General features: G+C 41.5%; 1 protein-coding gene across 1 annotated transcript; it reads right to left on the bottom strand.

The window, feature by feature from the left end:
- Positions 1-16,877: 16,877 nt before the first annotated feature.
- On the bottom strand, positions 16,878-19,169 carry DEFB134 (defensin beta 134; the record flags this gene model as incomplete). Its single annotated transcript, XM_081135430.1, has 2 exons — positions 16,878-17,020; positions 19,112-19,169. The coding sequence occupies 2 exons, from the start codon at positions 19,167-19,169 to the stop codon at positions 16,878-16,880; spliced, it is 201 nt and encodes a 66-aa protein (XP_080991556.1).
- Positions 19,170-20,170: the final 1,001 nt, after the last annotated feature.

The raw sequence follows: 20,170 nt of genomic DNA, 5'->3' as shown, positions 1-20,170 counted from the left end.
TGTTGAGGAGGGAATAGGGCTGGAACTTCCTGGGGTTGGCTGCCTGGGAGGCTCCTTTATAGAGATGGGCAAGCCTGGGTGGGGCTGGCCTCATTCCACCTGGAAGGGCACCCAAGGGAGACAGGCTTATTCATAGTTAGAGGAAAGAGTCCCTGGGCCATTCCATGCTACTTTCTCTTCTACAAATCTTGGAACAAGGGGCTCTGTCAAGGCAGAACAGGAGCAGAGACCGGGTTTCATCATGCCCTGGCCCAAGCACTTCCCTTGTAACTTCAAATGTGTACTGATAGAAAAATGGCAGGGAAAGTGTCAATGTTGTCTCTCCTTTCCTTCTGAGTCTCACTGAGAACAGAGGAGCCCAGAGCAGTGATGTTATAAAACACAGATTTCATTTAGGGCCAGAAAAGAACTTGCAGTGTTGCAAGAAACAGAGGGGCTCAAGGTGTCAACTGTTGGCCTGACCAAGAGTTAGGTAGGTGCTCAGACATAGCCAAGAAAGAGTAGCCTTTTCTGTGGGTGACAGGTTTAGTCACCTGGCTGGAGGCACAGGCTAAAGGAACTCATTCCCCAGAAATGGTTTGTATGAAATGGTGGCTGGAATGTGGGAAATTGGAGAGTCCTGGGAAAAGTTGTCTTTTTGGAGTGGTGGGTTGGAACTCTCTCTTGGTCTCTCACAGGAAGAGCCAGTTCAGTGCTGTGTTCAAGGTTGGATGCCCTGTGTCAGGTGTGGAGCAAGGCAGTGCCTCCCTGAAGCTATAAGGAAGCGTCATTAGGTCTGTTCCCACTACAGTGGTGGCGGGGGACCCAGAGCTGAGAAGACACCAACATTGGTTTTGTTCTTGTGCCTGGAGGCAGGCTTGTACTCAAGTGGCCCATGACTAGAATTCAGAGTCTGTACAGTGGCAGTAGAGCATGGTTTTATTGGTTACACTCTGTTTTGCCGTCACATTGCCCTTGGATACATTACTTAGCATCGATGAGCTTCTTCAGCTTCCTCTTTTCAGAGCACGCACTGTAAGAGGGCTTTTAAAGGGTGAAATGGGATAAAGCTTACAAGTTGCATTGAACTTGTCCTCTTTCTCTGTCATCATCCTTAAAGTCCACCACTACCGCTGTGGTGCTTTCTCCTTTACGGACCCTCCCCAAGAGACTTCTTCGTGAATGTCAGACATCGCTGGGAGAGTTTTAGTTTGAGTTCTAACAATGTGTACACAGCTGAGAGCACAGCCGTGGGCTGGAATGGGAGTGGGGGAGAGATGGCGGAGGGGTGAACTAGAAGTAGGTAGGTGGGTGCTAAACCAGGGCTGAGGATTCCCGTGCGCACTGGGCATGTGATTCCAGCCTGTAGAGCCCAGGCTGCACCCTGACCATCTGCTGCCACAGGCATAGCACAGGCTCAGAGGCACCACCTTGTTCTTTTAGAGATGGAGAAAATGAGGCTCAAGTTGGTGACCGGGCTGCACCAAGGAAAGAAGCTGTGGGCTATGCTGCCGTCAAATCTTCAGTTCTTTGGATTCTTGGTTCGGAACACTGTCCTTTTCCATACATTTTGAATTGTTCAGTCAAGCATTAAGGAACGTGGGAGTTGTGAACTCAACATTTTCCAAATACTTCTGAGCCCCTCTTGCACACAATTCTAAAAAGCAGATATAAAATGCACTTGGAGATCAGTATGTGATCAGGATGGACCCTTACCTTTCCTCCCACACAGGTCCTGATTAAATCACCTTTCCAACCTTTGGGCAGGAACTTCTACAATTGTGCTGAGTGTTCCTGTTTCTTGCCTGAGGTCTTGTTGGGCAAAACTGCCAGAGAAGCATAAATGGCTTTAATCTCTTCCCTTTATTGGTGCTCTGTTGGTGCTTTCTTCCTTTATCTTTGTTTCCTAGAATTCTTGGCCCTCTTTATTATGTCAACTGTGGAGGTTCAGGCTGTCACCGCAAGATGTGCCTATGTGGCATGCAGGTTGTTTTGATCTAAAGGCAACTTTAGCCATGGGCTCAAGAGAAACTTCTGCTCCCCACCCCTTAACTACCTAGAAGAAAAACTTGAACCAGGGGCCTTGCCCAAAGCAAGAGATTATCAGAGATAACCTCTTTTCACCTATCTGTACGACAAGGCAAACCAAACATTGTTCTTAACATTTTGCAATGACTTTTTAAAAAAAATATTTTCATTGATTTTAGAAAGAGAGGATGGGAGAGAGAGAAACATCGATCTGAGAAATATTGATCGGCTGCCTCCTGCATGCTCCCTACTGGGGACTGAGCTGGCAACCTGGGCATGTATCCTGACTGGGAATCGAACTGGAGACCTTTTGGTTCACGGGATGACACTCAACCAACTGAGCCACACAGGCCAGGATGCAATGACCTTTTGAAGACCCCTGGTGCATTACCTCATCCCTAGCTCAGATGTCATATATCTCCATCCCCCTTTCTTTCTTTCTTTCTTTTCAAAAAAATATTGATTTGACAGAGAGAGAGAGAGGAAGGGAGAGAGAGAAACATGGATTTGTTTTTCCACTGATTTATGCATTCATTGGCTGATTCTTGTATGTGCCCTGACCTGGGATCAAACCTGCCACCTTGACTTATCGAGATGATGTTTTAACCAACTGAGCTACTCAGTGTCAATGTAAGAAACGTCCAAACCTGTGAGAATTTTTACGAGTTTATTTAAGCCAAACTGATGACAACTTCTGCGAAGCAAAGTCTCAACAGATTGAGAAAGTGCTCTGGAAAGTGGCAGTTTTACCACTTATTTTATATGTTACAATCAAAGGGGAAGATGTAAGGGGGTTATAGGGAACCCATTGGTGATAGATTAGGGAGGCAGGAGAAAACAAAACGGGACAATCTCTGGGACTGGATAAAAAATAAAAAGAATAGACATAAACATCTTTAACATAGGCTGGTATAGGATAGTTAACATGATAATAATAACAATGAGGGGATTTGTGGTCTCTGCTCTGTATGGTGGTTTTGCTTTGAGGAATTCAAAAAAAAAGAAATTACTTTGATATTCCAAAGGCATGTTATCAGGTATATTATCATAGATGCAAAAAAAGACAACAGACAAGCTCAGTTAAAGTGAAGATTGACCTTTGTTAGGGAAAAATAACAAAGAACATGACTACCCCCCACAAGCTGCTTTTAGTTTAGAAAGTTTTAATTTCAAACCATCCTATGTGGCTACTTTAGGACTGAATTCGTAAGGCCATCTTGCAGGCCTCTTCTGAGCTTGTCAGGTTTAGTATGTGGCCTCCTTTTTGTCCACAGCAGTCAGGGCATCTCCATTCCCCGTTCTGTCTCTGAACCTCTCTCGTGCATGTGTGGTGTCTGTCTCATGCATGCGAGGTTCCCATACATAGGAATCTATTAAATTTGGCTATTCTCTCTTGCTAATCTGTCTCGTCTATTTGATTATTAGATCAACCAGAAGAACCTTGAGGGGAGAGGAAAGTTTCTTCCTCTCCCACACTACCTTCAAGAAAATACCATCCACAAAACATCCTACGGCACAGCGCTGAGCTGCCCTGCTGAAGGAGCAGGCCCCCGTTATAGCTGCCTCAGTCACCCATAGGGAGTAGTTCCTGATTTCACCGTTTATTTTTCTTTCATGTGCAAGTTTGTTTTCTCCCATGGCTTTTATTTTTAAACTTCTAAAATAAATCATTGACAAAAGAGAAAATTTAATACCTATAGAGAAAAATAAGCAAATCGTATACATAGCTTGGCGACTGAACATACAGCAATCACTGGGTAACCACCACTCAGATGAAACAACAACAAGAACCAGACCTTTCCCAGCACCAGAGAAGGTCCCAGTGCAGCACTAAGTGCCCAGAGCCCACTCCCTTCCCCATAAGGGAACAACTGCTGAGTTGGATAATCCTCACTTGCTGGTTTTGCTTTATGGTTTTCCCTTTAATAAGCATCACTGAATGGAATAGTTTAAGTTGCCTCTTTTTGATTTATCTATAAATGGCAGCACAAATGCATTATTTGTGGCTGGCTTCCTTCTTTATTATGTCTTTAAGGTTTATCTGTGTTTTCATGTGCAACATTAATTAGTGTTTATCTCAGTATATTATGACTGTTGACAAGTATTTGGGTTGTTTCTAGAGATTACAAAGAGCACTGCTGTGGATAGTCTTGTACTCTATTCTCCACACACAGGCTTGTTTTCTGGAGAATAGGTATCTGGGACTGAAAAGTCACAGGGCACCCATAGCTTCAATTTGTCCAAGTGCCAAACTGTTTACCAATGTAGTTTGCACTAATTTAAGTGTCCATCAGCAATGTCTAAAGACTTTGGTTACTCCACATCCTTAGCACTGTTTGTTACCAGCAGCTCTTTACATGTTAGGCGACTCGATAGTCATCTGGTGGTACCTCATTGCAGATGGACATGATTTCCCTGATTAAAAATAAGTTGTATGTATCTTTTCACATGTTTATCGGTCATTTGGATTTCCTCTTTTCAAGTGTCTATTCAAGTCTTTTGTGTTTTTTTTTTTTTCTGTTGGATTGTCCATTAAAAATAATTTGTAGACATTCTTTACATATTCCTTATACAAACTTTTTGTTGGTTCTATGTGCAGCAAATATCTTCTCCCACTCTGGGTCTTGCTATGTCACTTTCTTAATGGTATCTGTGGTGGCACCCCATGGTGTTCACACCTTCATCCTTGGAACATGTGACTGTGTTACCATACCTGGATAGCAAAAGGGAATTTGCATGTGTGATTAAAGTAAAGATCTTGAGATGTGAGATTAACTTGCATTATCTGAGTGAGCCCAAAGGAATCAGAAGGGTCCTTATAAGAGGAAGGCAGGAAGGTTAGAGTCAGAGAAAGAGGTGTGATGATGGAATCATGGGTGAGAGAGAGGCAGGGAAGTGAAGGGAGCAGAGGGGAGGAAGAGAAGTTTATTTTAGGGGGGAGACACAGAGAGTGTCTGAGGTGGTACTGATTTCATAGTCCTTACACACCAATTTATTTTGCCTACCTGTATAGTAGAGATTCAAGGTAGAGGAAACACTATATGTATAGTTTCTCTCTTCAACGAGCTTACTGTCTACTTGAGGACATAAGACACACACACTAAAATGGATAAACACCAGAAGAGGCCAGAAAAGTCTGTGGCAACAATGACTGCCAGTGTGAGAAGGGATCTAAGTGATGATCTTCACTCTCTTTTAGCTGACAAAACTGAGGATCTGAACACACATGTGATTTACTGGCACACTGCAATTATTAGGTTAACTCCAAACACAATTGCTATAGTAATTGGCTTATTTATTTATTTATAATCACCAAGTAATTACTGAGTATATACCATATGGTACGTACTTTTAGGCACTGGAGATACAAAGGTGGATAACCTATAGACCCTGCCTTCAAGAAGCTCATTTTTCTCAAAAACACAGAGGGAAACAGTGATAATTCTGTGTGGAAGCAAAGGGTCAGGGCATTAACTCAAATTGGAGGAGTCTGGGAAAGCTTCCCAGCATAGGTGACACTGTGCTGAGTCTCGAATGTGCTGTAGGATTTAGCTAAGAAAGTGAGAGGAGGGGGGGAAGTGCGTGGGGTGGTAACAGCACATGCAAAGGCACAGAAATGAGGAAGCGCATGGCACATTTGGTGAATTTCAAGTCGTTTTCAATGATTGAAATTTAGGCTGTAAGTTTGGAGTTCATGGAAATAATGATAGAGATGTGAGCATAGGCCACATCATTTCCAGGCTTATCTTATCTTGTTCTTTTCTTGACCCAAACTTGCCTTTAGCTATCTATCCCAGGATCTCTGGTTCTGTTTAATGGAGACTGGTATTTGGTAGCAAAGATCTCGGTCCTAGATATGCTTATTACTGTTAGGGTGCTCTTCTCCCAGATTCTCTCCATAGTCTGAGCTAGGAAACATATGTATATATACATTTGTATATAAGTGCACACACAAACATACATATATATGCACACCACTTTTTAATCCATATTTCACACCGATACCTCCAATTTCAGTCTAAGACCATAAGGTCCATTCTAGTTTTTCCCTTGCCATATTTTTATGGATGATATTTTGATCTGTAGTTTATAGTGAAGGAAATTGATGCTTGGGGAGATGAGACACAATTGGAAGGGCTATGATTTGAACTGAGGTAACGGATTCCAGAGTTTACAATCTCATCCATTGCTTGCTATTGTTGTCTGTTACTGAGGTTGACCTTCTGTTAGACACAAGGGTCAGAGGGTGTTCAACTTAAGAACAAGAGAAGATTTTCAAGACAGGTAAGGGGTTAAAAAAAAAGGCTTAAAAATTTAAGAAACCACAAACTATGCCAGTGCTTGACTTCCTGGAGCCAAGACATGTGATAACAGTCTCATTTGGTGGGAATGCTTAATGAAGTTTTATTCTGTGTGCAGGGTCCATGCTCAGATACTCCAACTCAGGGCTCCAAATGGGAATAAATGAGATAAAATGATCTCTTTTATAAATCCCCAAACTTCTCTACCAATGTTCCATTGAGGGAGGCTGTGTGCTACAGTGAAAAGAACATAAACCTTGAATTTTTTAAAATCCTGCATTTGAGAATATGTTTGTTTATTTTAGAGAGAGGAATGGAGAGAGAGCGCGAGAGAGGGAAACATCGATCAACTGCCTCCTGTACATGCCCCAACCAGACATTGAGCCCACAACCTAGTTATGTGCCCCGACCAGGAATTGAACCCATGATCTCTTTTGGTGCCCAGGACAACGCTCCAACCAACCAAGCCAGCCGGCCAGGGCAAACCTTGGATTCTGATAGATTTGGGTTAACCTCTGGGCTCTGCTACTTATGAGTTATGTGATATTGGATACGTTACCTAATTTCTCTGAATCTATGTTTATTTATCTGTAAAATGAAAATAAATGTATCTTTTTATAAGGTTATTGTGTGGATAAATGGAGATAAAAATATAAAACTGGGGGGAAATGAGGGACATTTGTAATACTGTCAACAATAAAAAAAGAAAAGAAAAAAAGAGACTATGGGTTCTTGGTGATTGTTAATTCTTTTCTTTTTTCTATTTTTATCAGGAAAAGAGAAAAAAGGAGTGGAAAGCGGCTTGCCCTTATTTGCATTGCATACTATGAGGAAAGAGGGCTAGGAAAAGAACAGGAGGGGTCTGGCAGGCTGGTGCTTCCCTAATGCACCTGCTTCTTTTTCAGCAAGGTTTACAGAACTTGGGCTCCTCTGCCAATTTCTTCTCTTCTCCAGCACCCCCTTGGCCTCCTCTTCCTAGACCCTGATGGAATAGCTACAAATCTTGTTATGCTAGCAGACACACAGCGTTTTCTTTGGAAAACTTTCAGATAAGGGTCATAGATGCTCAAGAAATAGCTTTCCCAGGTGTGTCTTCTGGGATACTGCTTTGCCAAGGCTCCCCAAGGGATTCTTTCCCTCTTTCAACAACAGAATCTTTATACTGTGACCACCTTAATTGTTCTTTTCTGTAATGTATAATCTGCTGTACATCCACTTTCATGGATGGTATAATGCTCAGTATATTCATGTTACAATGAATGCTTATCCAAAATAAAGTTGGAAGAGATTCTGCTCCCCGGAGCACAGTGAAAATCCCTGGTACTTTTCTTCCATCTCACTAATCCCAGAAGACACTAGTGGGCACACAGAGCTTCCACCCTTTAACTTCCCTGGCTAACCTCTGGAGCTTCAGGAACCTGCGAGTGGAGAGTCCCAAAGCTCTGACCAGAAGCCCAATGTTTCGCAACAGAGTATGGGATCACAAAGTTTAAAGGGGCTCGTGCATTTGCCAAGACCTGCCTTCTCCTGTGGAATCTTTGTCCACACATCCAGCCCATCTCTAGAGAATCCTTGGAGGTGTCAGCTGGTTAGCCTGGAGCACATTCCCATGGCCCAGCTTAATTCACATCCATTTTCTTAGTTGGAAGCACACATGTCAAAAGGAAGATCAGAGGTAGATGCACGTATCTGATGAAGGGATCCCAGAGCCTAGAGCTCCCCTTGGGAGATGGGGAGACTCCCTCTTCAAGCTGGGTGAATGGTTGGGACTTCAGTATGGTCCCATTCTGCCCTGTAGAACTGATGGGAGAACCCATGGAAATTAAAAGGTGAGAGTATATTGCTTCCTACTCCTAACAACTGGAGGACTTTAGACCAGAGGAATGAAGGGCTGAGCACAACTACATCTCTGATTACTGGCAAAATCTGACTTAATCCTGGCTTTTCTAGGGCATAGTCCAGAGCCCTCCACCCTTTTACCATGTTTCTCTAACTGTATATTGGGGCAGGGCTTAGAGTGATGGTTAAGATTACAGTTTTAGTCTCTCTGAGATCCCATAAGCTCTGGGAGATGACTTCAGACCAAAACCCAAGCCCAAACCCAAGCAGAAAGAATCCAGCTGATTTTTTATACATAATACCTACTTTGACACAAGAATAGCAAATCACTCTCCGTACCCAAAAAAGTTCAGAGAGGACAGTGAGATCTAGTTGTCCCAAGTGATCAAGAGACGCAGCTGCTGGGAGGAACTGTGTAATCAGGTGAATCAATTATGTTTAGCAAGATTTGATTTTGTGGAGTCTTAGGACATTCTGTGAGGAGATACTGGCTTGGAGCTAGTCACTGGCCACACATAGGGAAGAAAGGCCTTAGTGTTTGCTTTTAAGATCAGACGTCCTTATACCACTGGGACTAGAGCCCAGAAATCCTCAGGTCTAGTTTACATTCTTTCTTAGCTCCTGCCAGGCTGTCTACAGAACATGATTTTTTCCTTTGGGCATTTAAGTCTCTTTCCCCTCCTCAAATTTCTTAGCACAGTTGTAGCAAAGTGGGCGGTCCTTATCTCCATGAGTTTCTGTAGAGAAAGGAGGTTCTGCAACACTGGCCATGAATCTGACATGTGACAAATATTCAGTCTTACTCAGCCCACTGTTCCCCTCCTCAGACTCATATCTGTAAGAAATGAGGCACAGGCCCAATGTGGGAAAACATGCATGGGCCAGGGTTACTATGGGGATGGAGGAGAAATCCAGCATGGGGCATGGAAATAGAGAGGTCTGGAGAGCAGAAAGAGGGAGAGACTCAGTTCAATTCAATGTGACCATCATTTGTGGCACTCTAAGCCAGGCCTTGTGCTGGGTTCCAAGGATGTAGACAGTAGAGAAGGCTCTTGTCCTTACAGTCATATACTTCATAAAGTTATACTTTTAATACAATGAGGTAAGAACTACAGTAGTTTTATGTACAGGATACTATGAAAACTTGGGGCACCAAATTGAGCTTTGGGGGAAGCAAGGAAGTGTTCCTGGAGGAGATGATACCCTGGAGTAGAACCTTTAAGGGTAAGCAGGAGTTAGCCAAGAAGAACAGGAAAGGAGGCTTCAGGGAAACTTAATCGATCGGCAGGACCCGGGCACTGAGGTGGAGAAGAGTATGGTGTGTGCAGGAGTGAGCATGGTGCTGCCATTTACGGTCCATGGCAACTTGGGAACGTCATTTATTCCACTTGAGCTTCATGTTCTCAGTTTTTTAAATAGTATCTACCTGGGCTTTTTCTTTTTGTGTGTGAGATTGAAAACTACTATTGAAAACACTTTGTCAACTATATAAGGTAGCCTTACAGTTCTTTGCACACTATAGGCATTTGTTAAATGGATGTGCACTGAAGATACAAAAATACTTACACAGCATCCTACTATGGCTTAGAATAAGGCTGTTGACACAGTGTGAATTCAGTTGCCAGCATGTAAGTGGCACTCAGGAAGTGTGTTTTAATGGGGAGACGTCATGTTCAAAGTTAGACCTTTAGTTTATTGGACTGCCCAGTGGAGCGAGCAGATGTTCTTGTTCTTGAAAAGTTCACTAGCCAGGCCGTGCCTCATCTCTTAGGAGCTGCATATGAAGTGACTCTCCCTTGTTTCTTAGCCATCTCTTTGCTGATTGGTTCAGCCATGAGGAGCTTATTCTTGGTCCTCATGGTCCTTGTCTTGCTCTCCTATGTTCCACCAGGTAAAATGGAATCTCCTCCCTGTAGAATTATAAAGAGTGAAGAGAAAGAGGATGTGAGATTCTCCAAGAATGAGAAGAAAGCAGGACTTGGATGAAAAAAAAAGCAGCAACAGGGAGGGATGTGAGCAGACATGGACGCTCTGGGCTGTTCCAGGGAATGGAGAGAAGATGCCAAGGACACATAATAGGAGGTGCCTCTCTTCAGAGAAGAAGCAGGTTCTGGATTTTGGTATGGGGAGTTAGTAAAGTTTGAGGGGAAAGTTGGACTGATGGTATTGGCAGAAATGGAGCAGAGCGAACGCATGAGACCTTTAGAGGTCAGGTAGAATTTGGGCGGGGGGGGGGGGGTTAGGGGGACTGTTTCTTTAGGACTCTTAGAACTTGCCCTCCTAAGTCAGTTACCTGCATGATTTCTCACAGGTTTAGAAATGAAGGCATGTTTGATACTGAACAGAATCAGCATATGGAGCTAGTTGTTCAGATGTACTTACCCACAGCATGACGGGATCCTATGGAACGTCAGTTAGAGGGGTCAGAATTTACATTCTTTGGACAGAATGGCTTCTGTCCAACTTAATAGAATGGAGAAGGGTCCATTTAAGTCACTTAAGTGGAGGTTCTCAAAAATTGTTTTGCTTGTGGTTTTCTGAGCTCTGCAGCTTTTACCCATGCCTTAAACCTGCATATTCAAAAGGTAGCACTTAAGGGCCAGGCGTGAAGTACTCCAAAGACAGGCACAGATGAGGATGGCATTGAGATTGCTGCTGTGCTGCTGCGGTCCTGGATCTCAGGACCTCTGGACACTTTGCATCGTGTCTCCACTGGACTCCTTTGTTTCCAGAGAGGTGTACCAGGGCTAATGGACAGATTTGCTTGCAAATTTGGTAATATCAAACTGATTATCCTCACACCACAAAGCCCCCATAGATGGTCCCATGGATCAGCTGGGTGGAGAGACTGGTAAGGCTTAGCACACAGAGTAGATAGTTCGGTAGGGTGACTCTGAGCCACCCTGACCTTCTTAAACTGCCTTCCTATCCCTCCTCCCCTACCCCTCAGCTTCCAGAGGCACCCAGGTCTTAAGGTTAGTAAAAATACTAGCAATAGATTTAGGTATGTGTTTTAGGTATTCAAACCACTTCACACTTAGTATCCCTTGGGACATTTTCATGTACCCTGTGATTAAACCGAGGCAGGGAGTAAGGCACTTGGCAAAAAAGTCACAGAGAATGTTACTGGGAATGTGGGGCCAGAACCACAGCCTCCCATAATTCTGGGTCAGTGATTGTTCCTTCATCAAGCCAACACTGTGGCAACCTCAAACTGCCTGGTACTATTCCAGATTTTTCATGCCTCCTGGATTGGGACCTCTGAAAACTCCTGGGAATACTCCCAGGTCTAAATGATCTTTCCATTGCAAGTTGTTCCAAGCTGAATCTGCTGGGCCTTGTGGCCTGCACATGTAAGTAGGGACCATGGGAACTAAAGACTTATAACAAGGTCTCTGGAAAATAACCTCAAAGCAACTGAAAAAGCAACATCCAGCAATAACATGACTTTGATGTTTTGATCCTGTCCAATTTTCCATGAAAAAGTTCTAAAGTACAGTCTACAATCTAATTTATTCACAATACCATGACCTTACAGGACACTGTGCATTTATTTACCTTTGTTTCTGTTGGCAGTTAGAAGTGGAGTGAATGCATATATAAGAAGCCTCTTTTCTTCATGCTGGCGGCTGAAAGGTTCTTGCAGGATGAAATGTGGAAGAAAAGAAATATTTCATATTTTTTGTGATACTACATATCTGTGTTGCATAGACAAAAAGGAGTTACCTATTTTGGTTGGGAAATAGCTGTATCTGAGGTTCTCACTGATTTCCTCTGGGGACCCAGATCCTCCTCAGTTGCACCATCCCATTAAAACAATGGCTTTAACCTCTCCATGTTTCTGTGTCTGCTGTGTTTCTCTTTAAGGGCATTCATTGTGCCTCCTATGGAAATAATCTCTTAGTTAATATCCAAGTACTTTTTTTTGTTGTTCATTTATTCCTTATTAAAATTTCCTAAAACCTTTTTTGAAGTTTAAAGTGTACAAATCATAAGAGAACATATTAATGAATTTCACAAATCTAACACACCCATGTAACCTGCACTCAGGTGAAGGAAAGAATATTCCTACATCCCTGCCAGGACCACAAAGGCCAATTCTCTGAATTCTAATACCATAAATCCTGGCACCTGCTTATGCATTTTATATAAATGGAATTATACAGTAGGTACTTCTTTGCATCTGGCTTTTTCTAATCTATGTTGTTTTTATAACATTTATTTATATTTTTGACATAATTGTAGTTTACTCATTCTCAATGTTGTATAGTATTTAATTTGGGAATATATCACAATTTATTTGAATATTCTAGTGTAGATGACTATTTGTGTAGTTTTCAGTTTTGGGCTCTTGTGAATTGTGCTATCATGAACATTCTTGAACACATTTTTTGGTACATATTTTTTATGAGGTTTTTTATGCAAGCATTTCTGTGGGTATATTGCAAGGTGTGGCACTGATAGTCACAGGCCATGCATACACTCGGTTTTAGTAGATATTGCTAAATCCTCTTCTAAATTGGTTGTACCAATCTGTATTCCCACCCATACTTTTTAGTAGTTCTTGTTGCTTACCTCCTTTTCTACAATTAGTATTTTCTGCTTCTTTTTTCCATCAGGGAGGGGGGCATATAATGATAATGTATGGTGGTTTAATTTGCATTTCACTGATAACTAATAAAACTGAGCACCTTTTCACAGGTTTATTGACTTTCATCCATTTTTCTATTGGATTGTCTAACTTTTCTACTTGGGAACCTCTGAAGGAACACTCATTACTTGACATTGGAAATAATAACGTAAAATTCATATTGAAAATATTTAAGTTTGCCCTGCCAGGTGTGGCTCAGCGGTTGAGTATCGACTTAAGATCCAGGAGATCGCAGTTCTATACCCGGTCAGGGCGCATGCCCGGGTTGTGGGCTCGATCAATGACTCTCATCATTGATGTTTCTATCTCTCTCTCCCCCTCTCCCTTTCTCTCTCTGAAATCAATACAGATATATTTAAAAAAAAAAACACAAAAAAGAAAATATTTAAGTTTAAATACAATGTATGTTGTAGTTTATAGTGCACAGAGAAATTTGGTACTGTTTACCAGGCCATAAAAGTGTTTCAATTCTTAACTATTATTAATTTTCATCATCATAAGCAAGATAAATCATTCAAGTTAATAAGGACTCAGCCTCTTCTTTTTTGAATAGGTTTTAGGAGGAATTAAGCCAATGAGAGAGAAGAGGTGTTTCCAATACGACAAGGAGAGAAAGAATAGTTAGCTTCTGATGGGCAAACTCTTGGGAAGGGACACTATCACAGTCTGGAGCTGGCTGCTGTGATGGCTGAAGTACCCATTCTGTGCAGATTACATTCTAACACTGAACTAGACTCTTTTGGCTCTTCTAAGGAAAAGACAAAGGTGGTGATATACACAGCCACGTCATGTTTCAATGTCCTTAACGTCACTCCTGCCATCTGCTACATCCATCCTGAGTGTGTCCTGTTCAGGTAGAATAGGTGGCTCTTTTCTACTACAACCAATAATCAGGGTACTTTCTTTTTTTCTGTTTTTCATGTTTACTGTTGCAAGCTCATTTGGTCCATAAGTGCTTGTGGAATAGAGTAGATTAAGTTAGGTTTTTTCTAACTTAACAGCCTTCTGTGACATATGAGCTTCTTCATGCCTTTGAATAGCAATGGAGTTATAATTGTACTGGGTTGTGCTTTCTCATCTTGTCTACCTCAAATCACTCATTTACTGCTGAGAGACCTTGGATGTGTCTTATGTGACCTACCTAAAAACCCTTTCATGCTTTTATTCATTGGGTCCCTGTGTTGGTGTCTACCACTGAAATTTGACTGTAGCTGCCATTGTGGTTGGTGCTGTCATAGTCACACTGATATCTCTCCATATGATTTGGGGCAAAAGAAAAGGTTGCCACACTGGGTGTAAGCTTCACTGAGTCAGCCTTATGCCGGTCCATACTGAGACAGGGTAAATAGCCCTGTTCTGCATTTTCCCCCCATCACCTAGGCATTAAATCAATGCAGCTCATGGTCTCAAGTCTCACAGAGTCTCTTTCGAAAATAGTATTTACTGCTGCTTCCTGCAATCTTTTTTTTTCTGCACAGAACTCAGGAAGATGCTTATGTGGCCTGACGGGAAAGAGATGCCATCCTATGGAATCCATATTCTTCTCTCTTTTTCCAGGAATCTTTGCAAAAATTGTTCCCCTTATATTCATTCACTTCTCCACATACAACTGAATTTATGCCAATAGATTAAGGCCAGTATCAGCCCTCCAGCTCCACACAAAGAACTAAGTTCTATGGATAAAAAAATATATGCAACAATCCATCTAACTGTTTGGATGCATTTCAAAGTAAGTTACAAGCATCAGTACAATTGTCCCTAAGTACTTTAGAATGCTATTATTACTTACAGTTTAATAGTTTCTTTTTTTTAAATCATCACCTGAGGATATGATACCATTGTAATTAACCTAGTTATTAATAACAGGAAAGGAGCAAAAGGAAGGCCAAATATTATAGGCATGTCATTTGGGTAGCTTTGTCAGGAAGCTACAACTCCCAGGGGTCCAGCGGAGGGGAGAGAGACACATTCCTAGTAAAGTGGGGTGATGCCGGGAGGGTACTTGTCTTCAGTCACATTTGGGAACAGGTCATTGGCCAGAATAGGCATGGGCACTGCAAGGTGGAAAATTTGGGATATTTAATCCCTTAAGCCAAGGAGTTTGCTCTCGTGTTCCTCTTGGTTTCTCTTGTGCTCTTGGGACTCTTGTTGCAGGGGACGTGCTCTCTTGGCTCCCCTGCACTCACCCACATGGCCCATGGCCATGTGGACTCCCACACACAATGGACTGCAATGAGCCTGATGCTTAACTGGATCTGGCTGCAACATGGAATGGAAACTACGGACACTTGCTTTGCTTTTAGCTTTGCTGAAACCCCAGCTACACTGGATTAAGGGAAATGGGACTTTGGAAACCCAGAGATGTAATTCCATACAAATACAAATCGCTCATTCTTCCATGTGAGTCTCAGAAATTTTTTTTCTCTGGATATCATAAGGACTCCACTCCAAGCACTCAATGGGGAAAGGAATACCTCAACTTCCCCAATAACAGCTGGATTCTTCAAGTTATAGTTTATTTGTGTGTTTAAAGAACATATATTTGAAGTGAAAGAGTAAAATAAGGCTACCTGTATGTTATGAGGGTAAAGTTGCAGAAGATTCAGTGCTCTTCAAATAAGAATTCCCTGCCTCCTTCAGAATATGATAGTTTTCCTGGGCCCTGTCTTGATACATTCCATACTCTGGATACTTAACAACCAAGGTTACCATTCCAGGGCATCTCTGTTTCCATTCTACTTAACTTATCTCCCCTAATGACCACAGTATGGGTCTCTGAGAGGAAGACACACTCTACTATACTCTTAGTATCTCCCAAACTAAAGACACCAGCACTAGATTTTATCACAGACTGAACAATGTCTGGGAGGGTAGAACTTCACAACCCCTTATTCTTTCTCACCCACTATTCCTTCATCTCTTCCCAGTTGCAGTGAGGAGGCTGAAAAGGCAGTACTGTCATTTCAGGCCGGGACTTAGCTGTTGTTTCCTCAGCCCTCCCAGTCAACAATTGACTCTTTGCACCTAGAGTTTTGTCCTTTCAGAATTACTAGAGAGTCGAAGCTGTATTGAGCGCTGAAGCTGAAGAGAAGTGTTCCACAATCAGAATCTCTGCCCCCCCTCTGCCACTGCACCCCTCTTCCTGAGCAGCACATGCAGCCCTCGCACACTCGAGCATCTGTATATGGGTTGGTGGTGTTGAGCGGGTGGGTAGACATTCACTAACATCGCAGTAGTCAGCAGGACAACCAGCATTTCTAGGTTGGCCTGTTATACTTTCAGAAGTTTGGCCGGCAAAGAGAACAATGCATCTAGGTGGATTTAGACAGTTTATTACTGACACTAGCAGCAAAGCATGGTGTTAGCACCGAGTTCCACAGGATGACACCCCACCAGAGGGGCCTGATGATGGGCAGTAGAAGTGTGGGCCACTCTACTGCTCAGGAGCCAACTCTAAACCATAGCCAAATGGTCTCATAGCCTGTAGCTGGACCCTAAGCAGGCTGAGGTGTAAAGTTCCATGGTTTCACTCCTTGAAACCAGGGTGGTGAATGAGAACCTGCCTCATGGAGTCTGTATGAAGAATCGCAGGGTCAGGCTCAGTCAAGACTTGAGGCAGCCTGCAGCTAAGCCTTGCCTATGTAGTCTGTGTGAGGGAGACAAAGTCATCAGGGAAGATCTGTTCCTCTATAGGTGGGAGGACCTAAGCAAAGGTATGTGGGGAGCTGAAAGCCTAGGTATAAAAAGATGTTTTTATAATTTGAAGCCTCTGTGAATAATTAAGACATCCTTTCTATAAGTGAAGAGATAAGTAGGCACTGAGGAGAGCACGGATATCACTTTGAAGTGAGGAAATGTATTCTAGGTTGTTTTCATGAGGAGCTTAGCTGTTTTTAGGGAGGCTGTGGCCCAGTTTTTAAAATCCAAAATCATAACAACTCAAAGGCTTATAAAAATGCTAAAAACCAACAGTTGTGGGCACATCACAGTGTCACAGTTTAATTAAAATTCCTTGGCTGTGTGAAAGATGGGGGTGAACATGGACTTCCAAGTTAATTGACATTCACTGGCTTCTCACATCAGGGATCAGGGTTTCCTTTGACACAGCACTCCAGCTGGAACATACAGTAGGCAACTAACATTTCACTTCCATAGCACTCAAGTCTGCAGATGCCATTTCCATAGCATTTCTTGTGCATTTCTGGTAATATTGGAATCAATCCTGGAGAGAAAATAAATGGAAGAATAATTCACTATAGGTCCCTTTGGACTGTAAAATGACAAGTCCCTCCATTTTCCATCACACTGGATTCCAAGAAGACTAGGTCATATGATTAATTCTATTTGAATCAATGATTCTGACTGAAAAAAATTAACTTGTGCTTTAGATTGAATTGCAGCCCTGCTCCCCCCCCCCCCCCCCCCCGCCCTGCCCATTCATATGTCGAAACCCTAATCCTCAGTTTGACTGTATTTGGAGATAGGGACTTCAGGAGATAAAGTGAAATAAGGTCAATGCATTAGGATTGGTGGCCTAAATTAATAGGATTGGTGGCTTTATTGGTAGAAGATACAGAAAGAAGATGGCTGTATATAAGCCAGGAATATAACTCTTGTCAGAAATTGAATCTACCTGCAGTTGATCTTAGACTTTTCAGCCTCTAAAACTAAGAGAAAATAAAGTTTGTTTATGCCATGCAGTTTGTGGTATTTTTTTACAGCAGTCTGAGCTGACTAAGACAATTAGTAACTTGGAAGTTTCCCCAAATTGGTCAGTTAATACACTCTAAACAATCAAGTTACCTATACATGTAATCATTAACTCATTTTAAAATTATTTATTCATTCCCAAACCAGTTTTTATAAACCCAGGTATGTTGGGGTACAGATTTGAGTATGACATAGACCTTAATCTCAAGGAATTTTCAGTCTAGACAATGAGAAAAGAAACACAAAATACCTGTGAGAGGGGAAAGAAGCATGACAAGCCCATTGAAACATTTGCAACATGGAATGGTATTAGTTCAGAGGAGGGTGAAATCACTGCTGAAGATTTGGGTGTCTTATTAGACCCCAAGGCATTTAAGCTAAGCTTACAATTTTGTAGACATGTGACTCTACAGGGTCTTCAAACTATGAATATTTGTTTATGTTCATATATAAGAGGGTGTTAAAAGGACAAGAGTGACACTATTTGTCCATGTGTTGATATTTTGAGCCAACATATACCCTATCCAAGTCATCATGCTCTGGAGGATAACTGTTCTATAGGAAAAAAGAAGGGATCAGTGTTACTTAGCTGGCAAGATGGAAGCCCAAGAAGATGAAGTGTAATGGTTTGTATATGAGGCAAGAAAGTCCTATGAAAAAGACCAGCTATGGAAATGTATAAGACACTAAATGGAATATTGGAGATTACATCTGATTGTTGACTGTATAGAGACCATGGATCCATTGCCATAAACCATAGTGGAATTGATCCCATCAACAGCTTTAAAAGGCCTTGATCCTATGGATTCTTAAAATCAGCCTACTGAGTCACATGATCTGAAAATCTGGCTCATTTGCCTAGAGAATACTTCAGGGATGGTGAGAAATTAAATGGGACCCTATAACATATGGACTTGAATTGATTCAATAACACCAAGTGAAGAGAGTATTCAAGATGAGATTTCTAAAGTCAGAACATGAGGCCAGTTAGTGTTCTCCTTCATGTCTCTCTAGCCATTACCTCATCTAATCAGACATTTCTTTCATCATATGAAGCTCATTAATTCTCTTGGAACAAGCAGTTCCAAATCTGTTTCACCATGTACCTAAGGACTCTACAAATAGTAAATTTACTATATGCAATTTCAGCATATTAGAAAGCTTAAAATGTTATCACTATTTGCTGGTTTTGGCTAGTACGACTAGATAGATATGTTCCTGAATTAGAGACAAAATAGTGGCAAAACAGGATGGGGGGTTACTAATGAAAATATAATGATACTTTTCATAAGTCAGGTACTGTACATATTATTTATAGGCATATTCTATACATTATCCCATTTAATTCTTGCCAGACTCTGAGGTTAGTATTATTATTTCTGTTTTGTAAGTGAAGAGACTAAAGTTTAAAAAAGCTCAGACTTTTGCCTACAGCAGTACAGTTAACGAGTTGGAGAGCCAAGATTCAAGCTCAGGCCTTGCTGAAATCAAAGCTGCTTGATGCTTTTTTTCACTTTGAAAATGGTGGGAGGACATTCATAGGTTTGCTGAGTGGAATTGTACTTCTAGACAAAGGACCCTCCCAGGAAGACTTCCATTTTACCTGCCAGTGCTGGGTCCCAGAAGACTAGAAAGACAAACACGATGAGGAGAGCCTTCATGGCTAGGATCTTCTGTTGAGGAGGCTGGTGGCAGGGTCGGACACTGGCTGTCAGAGAGCAGAAAGGGAAGATTGGGCACACACCCCTGTACAAAGCTCTCATGTCTAGGGTATGCCCTGCTCCAGGTAGATATGCTACACTGATCTCTCCTGAGGCAGCTGAGTTAGTAATGCTTATATGAGGGGAGAACTGACAGCTATTCCCGTTTGACAGCTTTTCCTTTTGAAAAAGGCACTGCTCCCCCACTTGGGTTTTCCAAAAGTGCTAATGGAGACCTGAGAACTGTATGCCTTTTTTTTTTTTAAAATAAATGAAGTTTATTTTGTTCAGTCTTTATGTTACAACAAAAATTAAGTGCTAATTTTAGAAAATTTGTTAAATATTAAAAAGTACATGGAAAGAAAAGTTATACTTGAGCCCTTTCTCTCAGAGACAACATTTGTGTTTCTTAAGAAAGTTTTATTTATGCCTAGTTTATTCTTTAATATTTTGTTTTGCATAGTTATAAACTTAATATACTTGTAATTAGGTATCCTGCTTTTGTAATATGCTATATACCATAAGTATTTGCTGTGCCATTATAAAGTCTTTAAGTAGTATTTTTTTTTAAAGTTGCATAATATTCTCTCAAGGACATTTTTTATAACTGTCACTATTTAAAACCATCTTTATTGAGATGTAAATGACATAAGAACTGCAAATATTAAAGTATACAAATTGATAAGTTTAGACACATATCCAGTTTTTTGAAACCATCATCACATTCAAGATAATAAAAATATCACCCCTCCACAAACATTCTTCATGACTTCTTCCTCCCCCATTTTACTGAGGTATAATTGACAAATAAAAATTGTATACATGTAAGGAATAAAATGTGATGATTTGAAATACACACACATGGTGAAGTGATGATCACAATCAAGCTTATTAACACATCCTTCACCTCAAATAGTCTTTTTTTGTTTGCTTGGTGACAGTAAGATTTACTGTCTTAGCAA

The sequence above is a fragment of the Miniopterus schreibersii genome (genome assembly GCF_964146895.1).
Source record: "Miniopterus schreibersii genome assembly, chromosome: 4".
In the NCBI taxonomy this organism is placed as follows: domain Eukaryota; kingdom Metazoa; phylum Chordata; class Mammalia; order Chiroptera; family Miniopteridae; genus Miniopterus; species Miniopterus schreibersii.
Note: the sequence above shows the minus strand (reverse complement) of the source record. Positions and strands in the feature narration are given on the sequence as shown.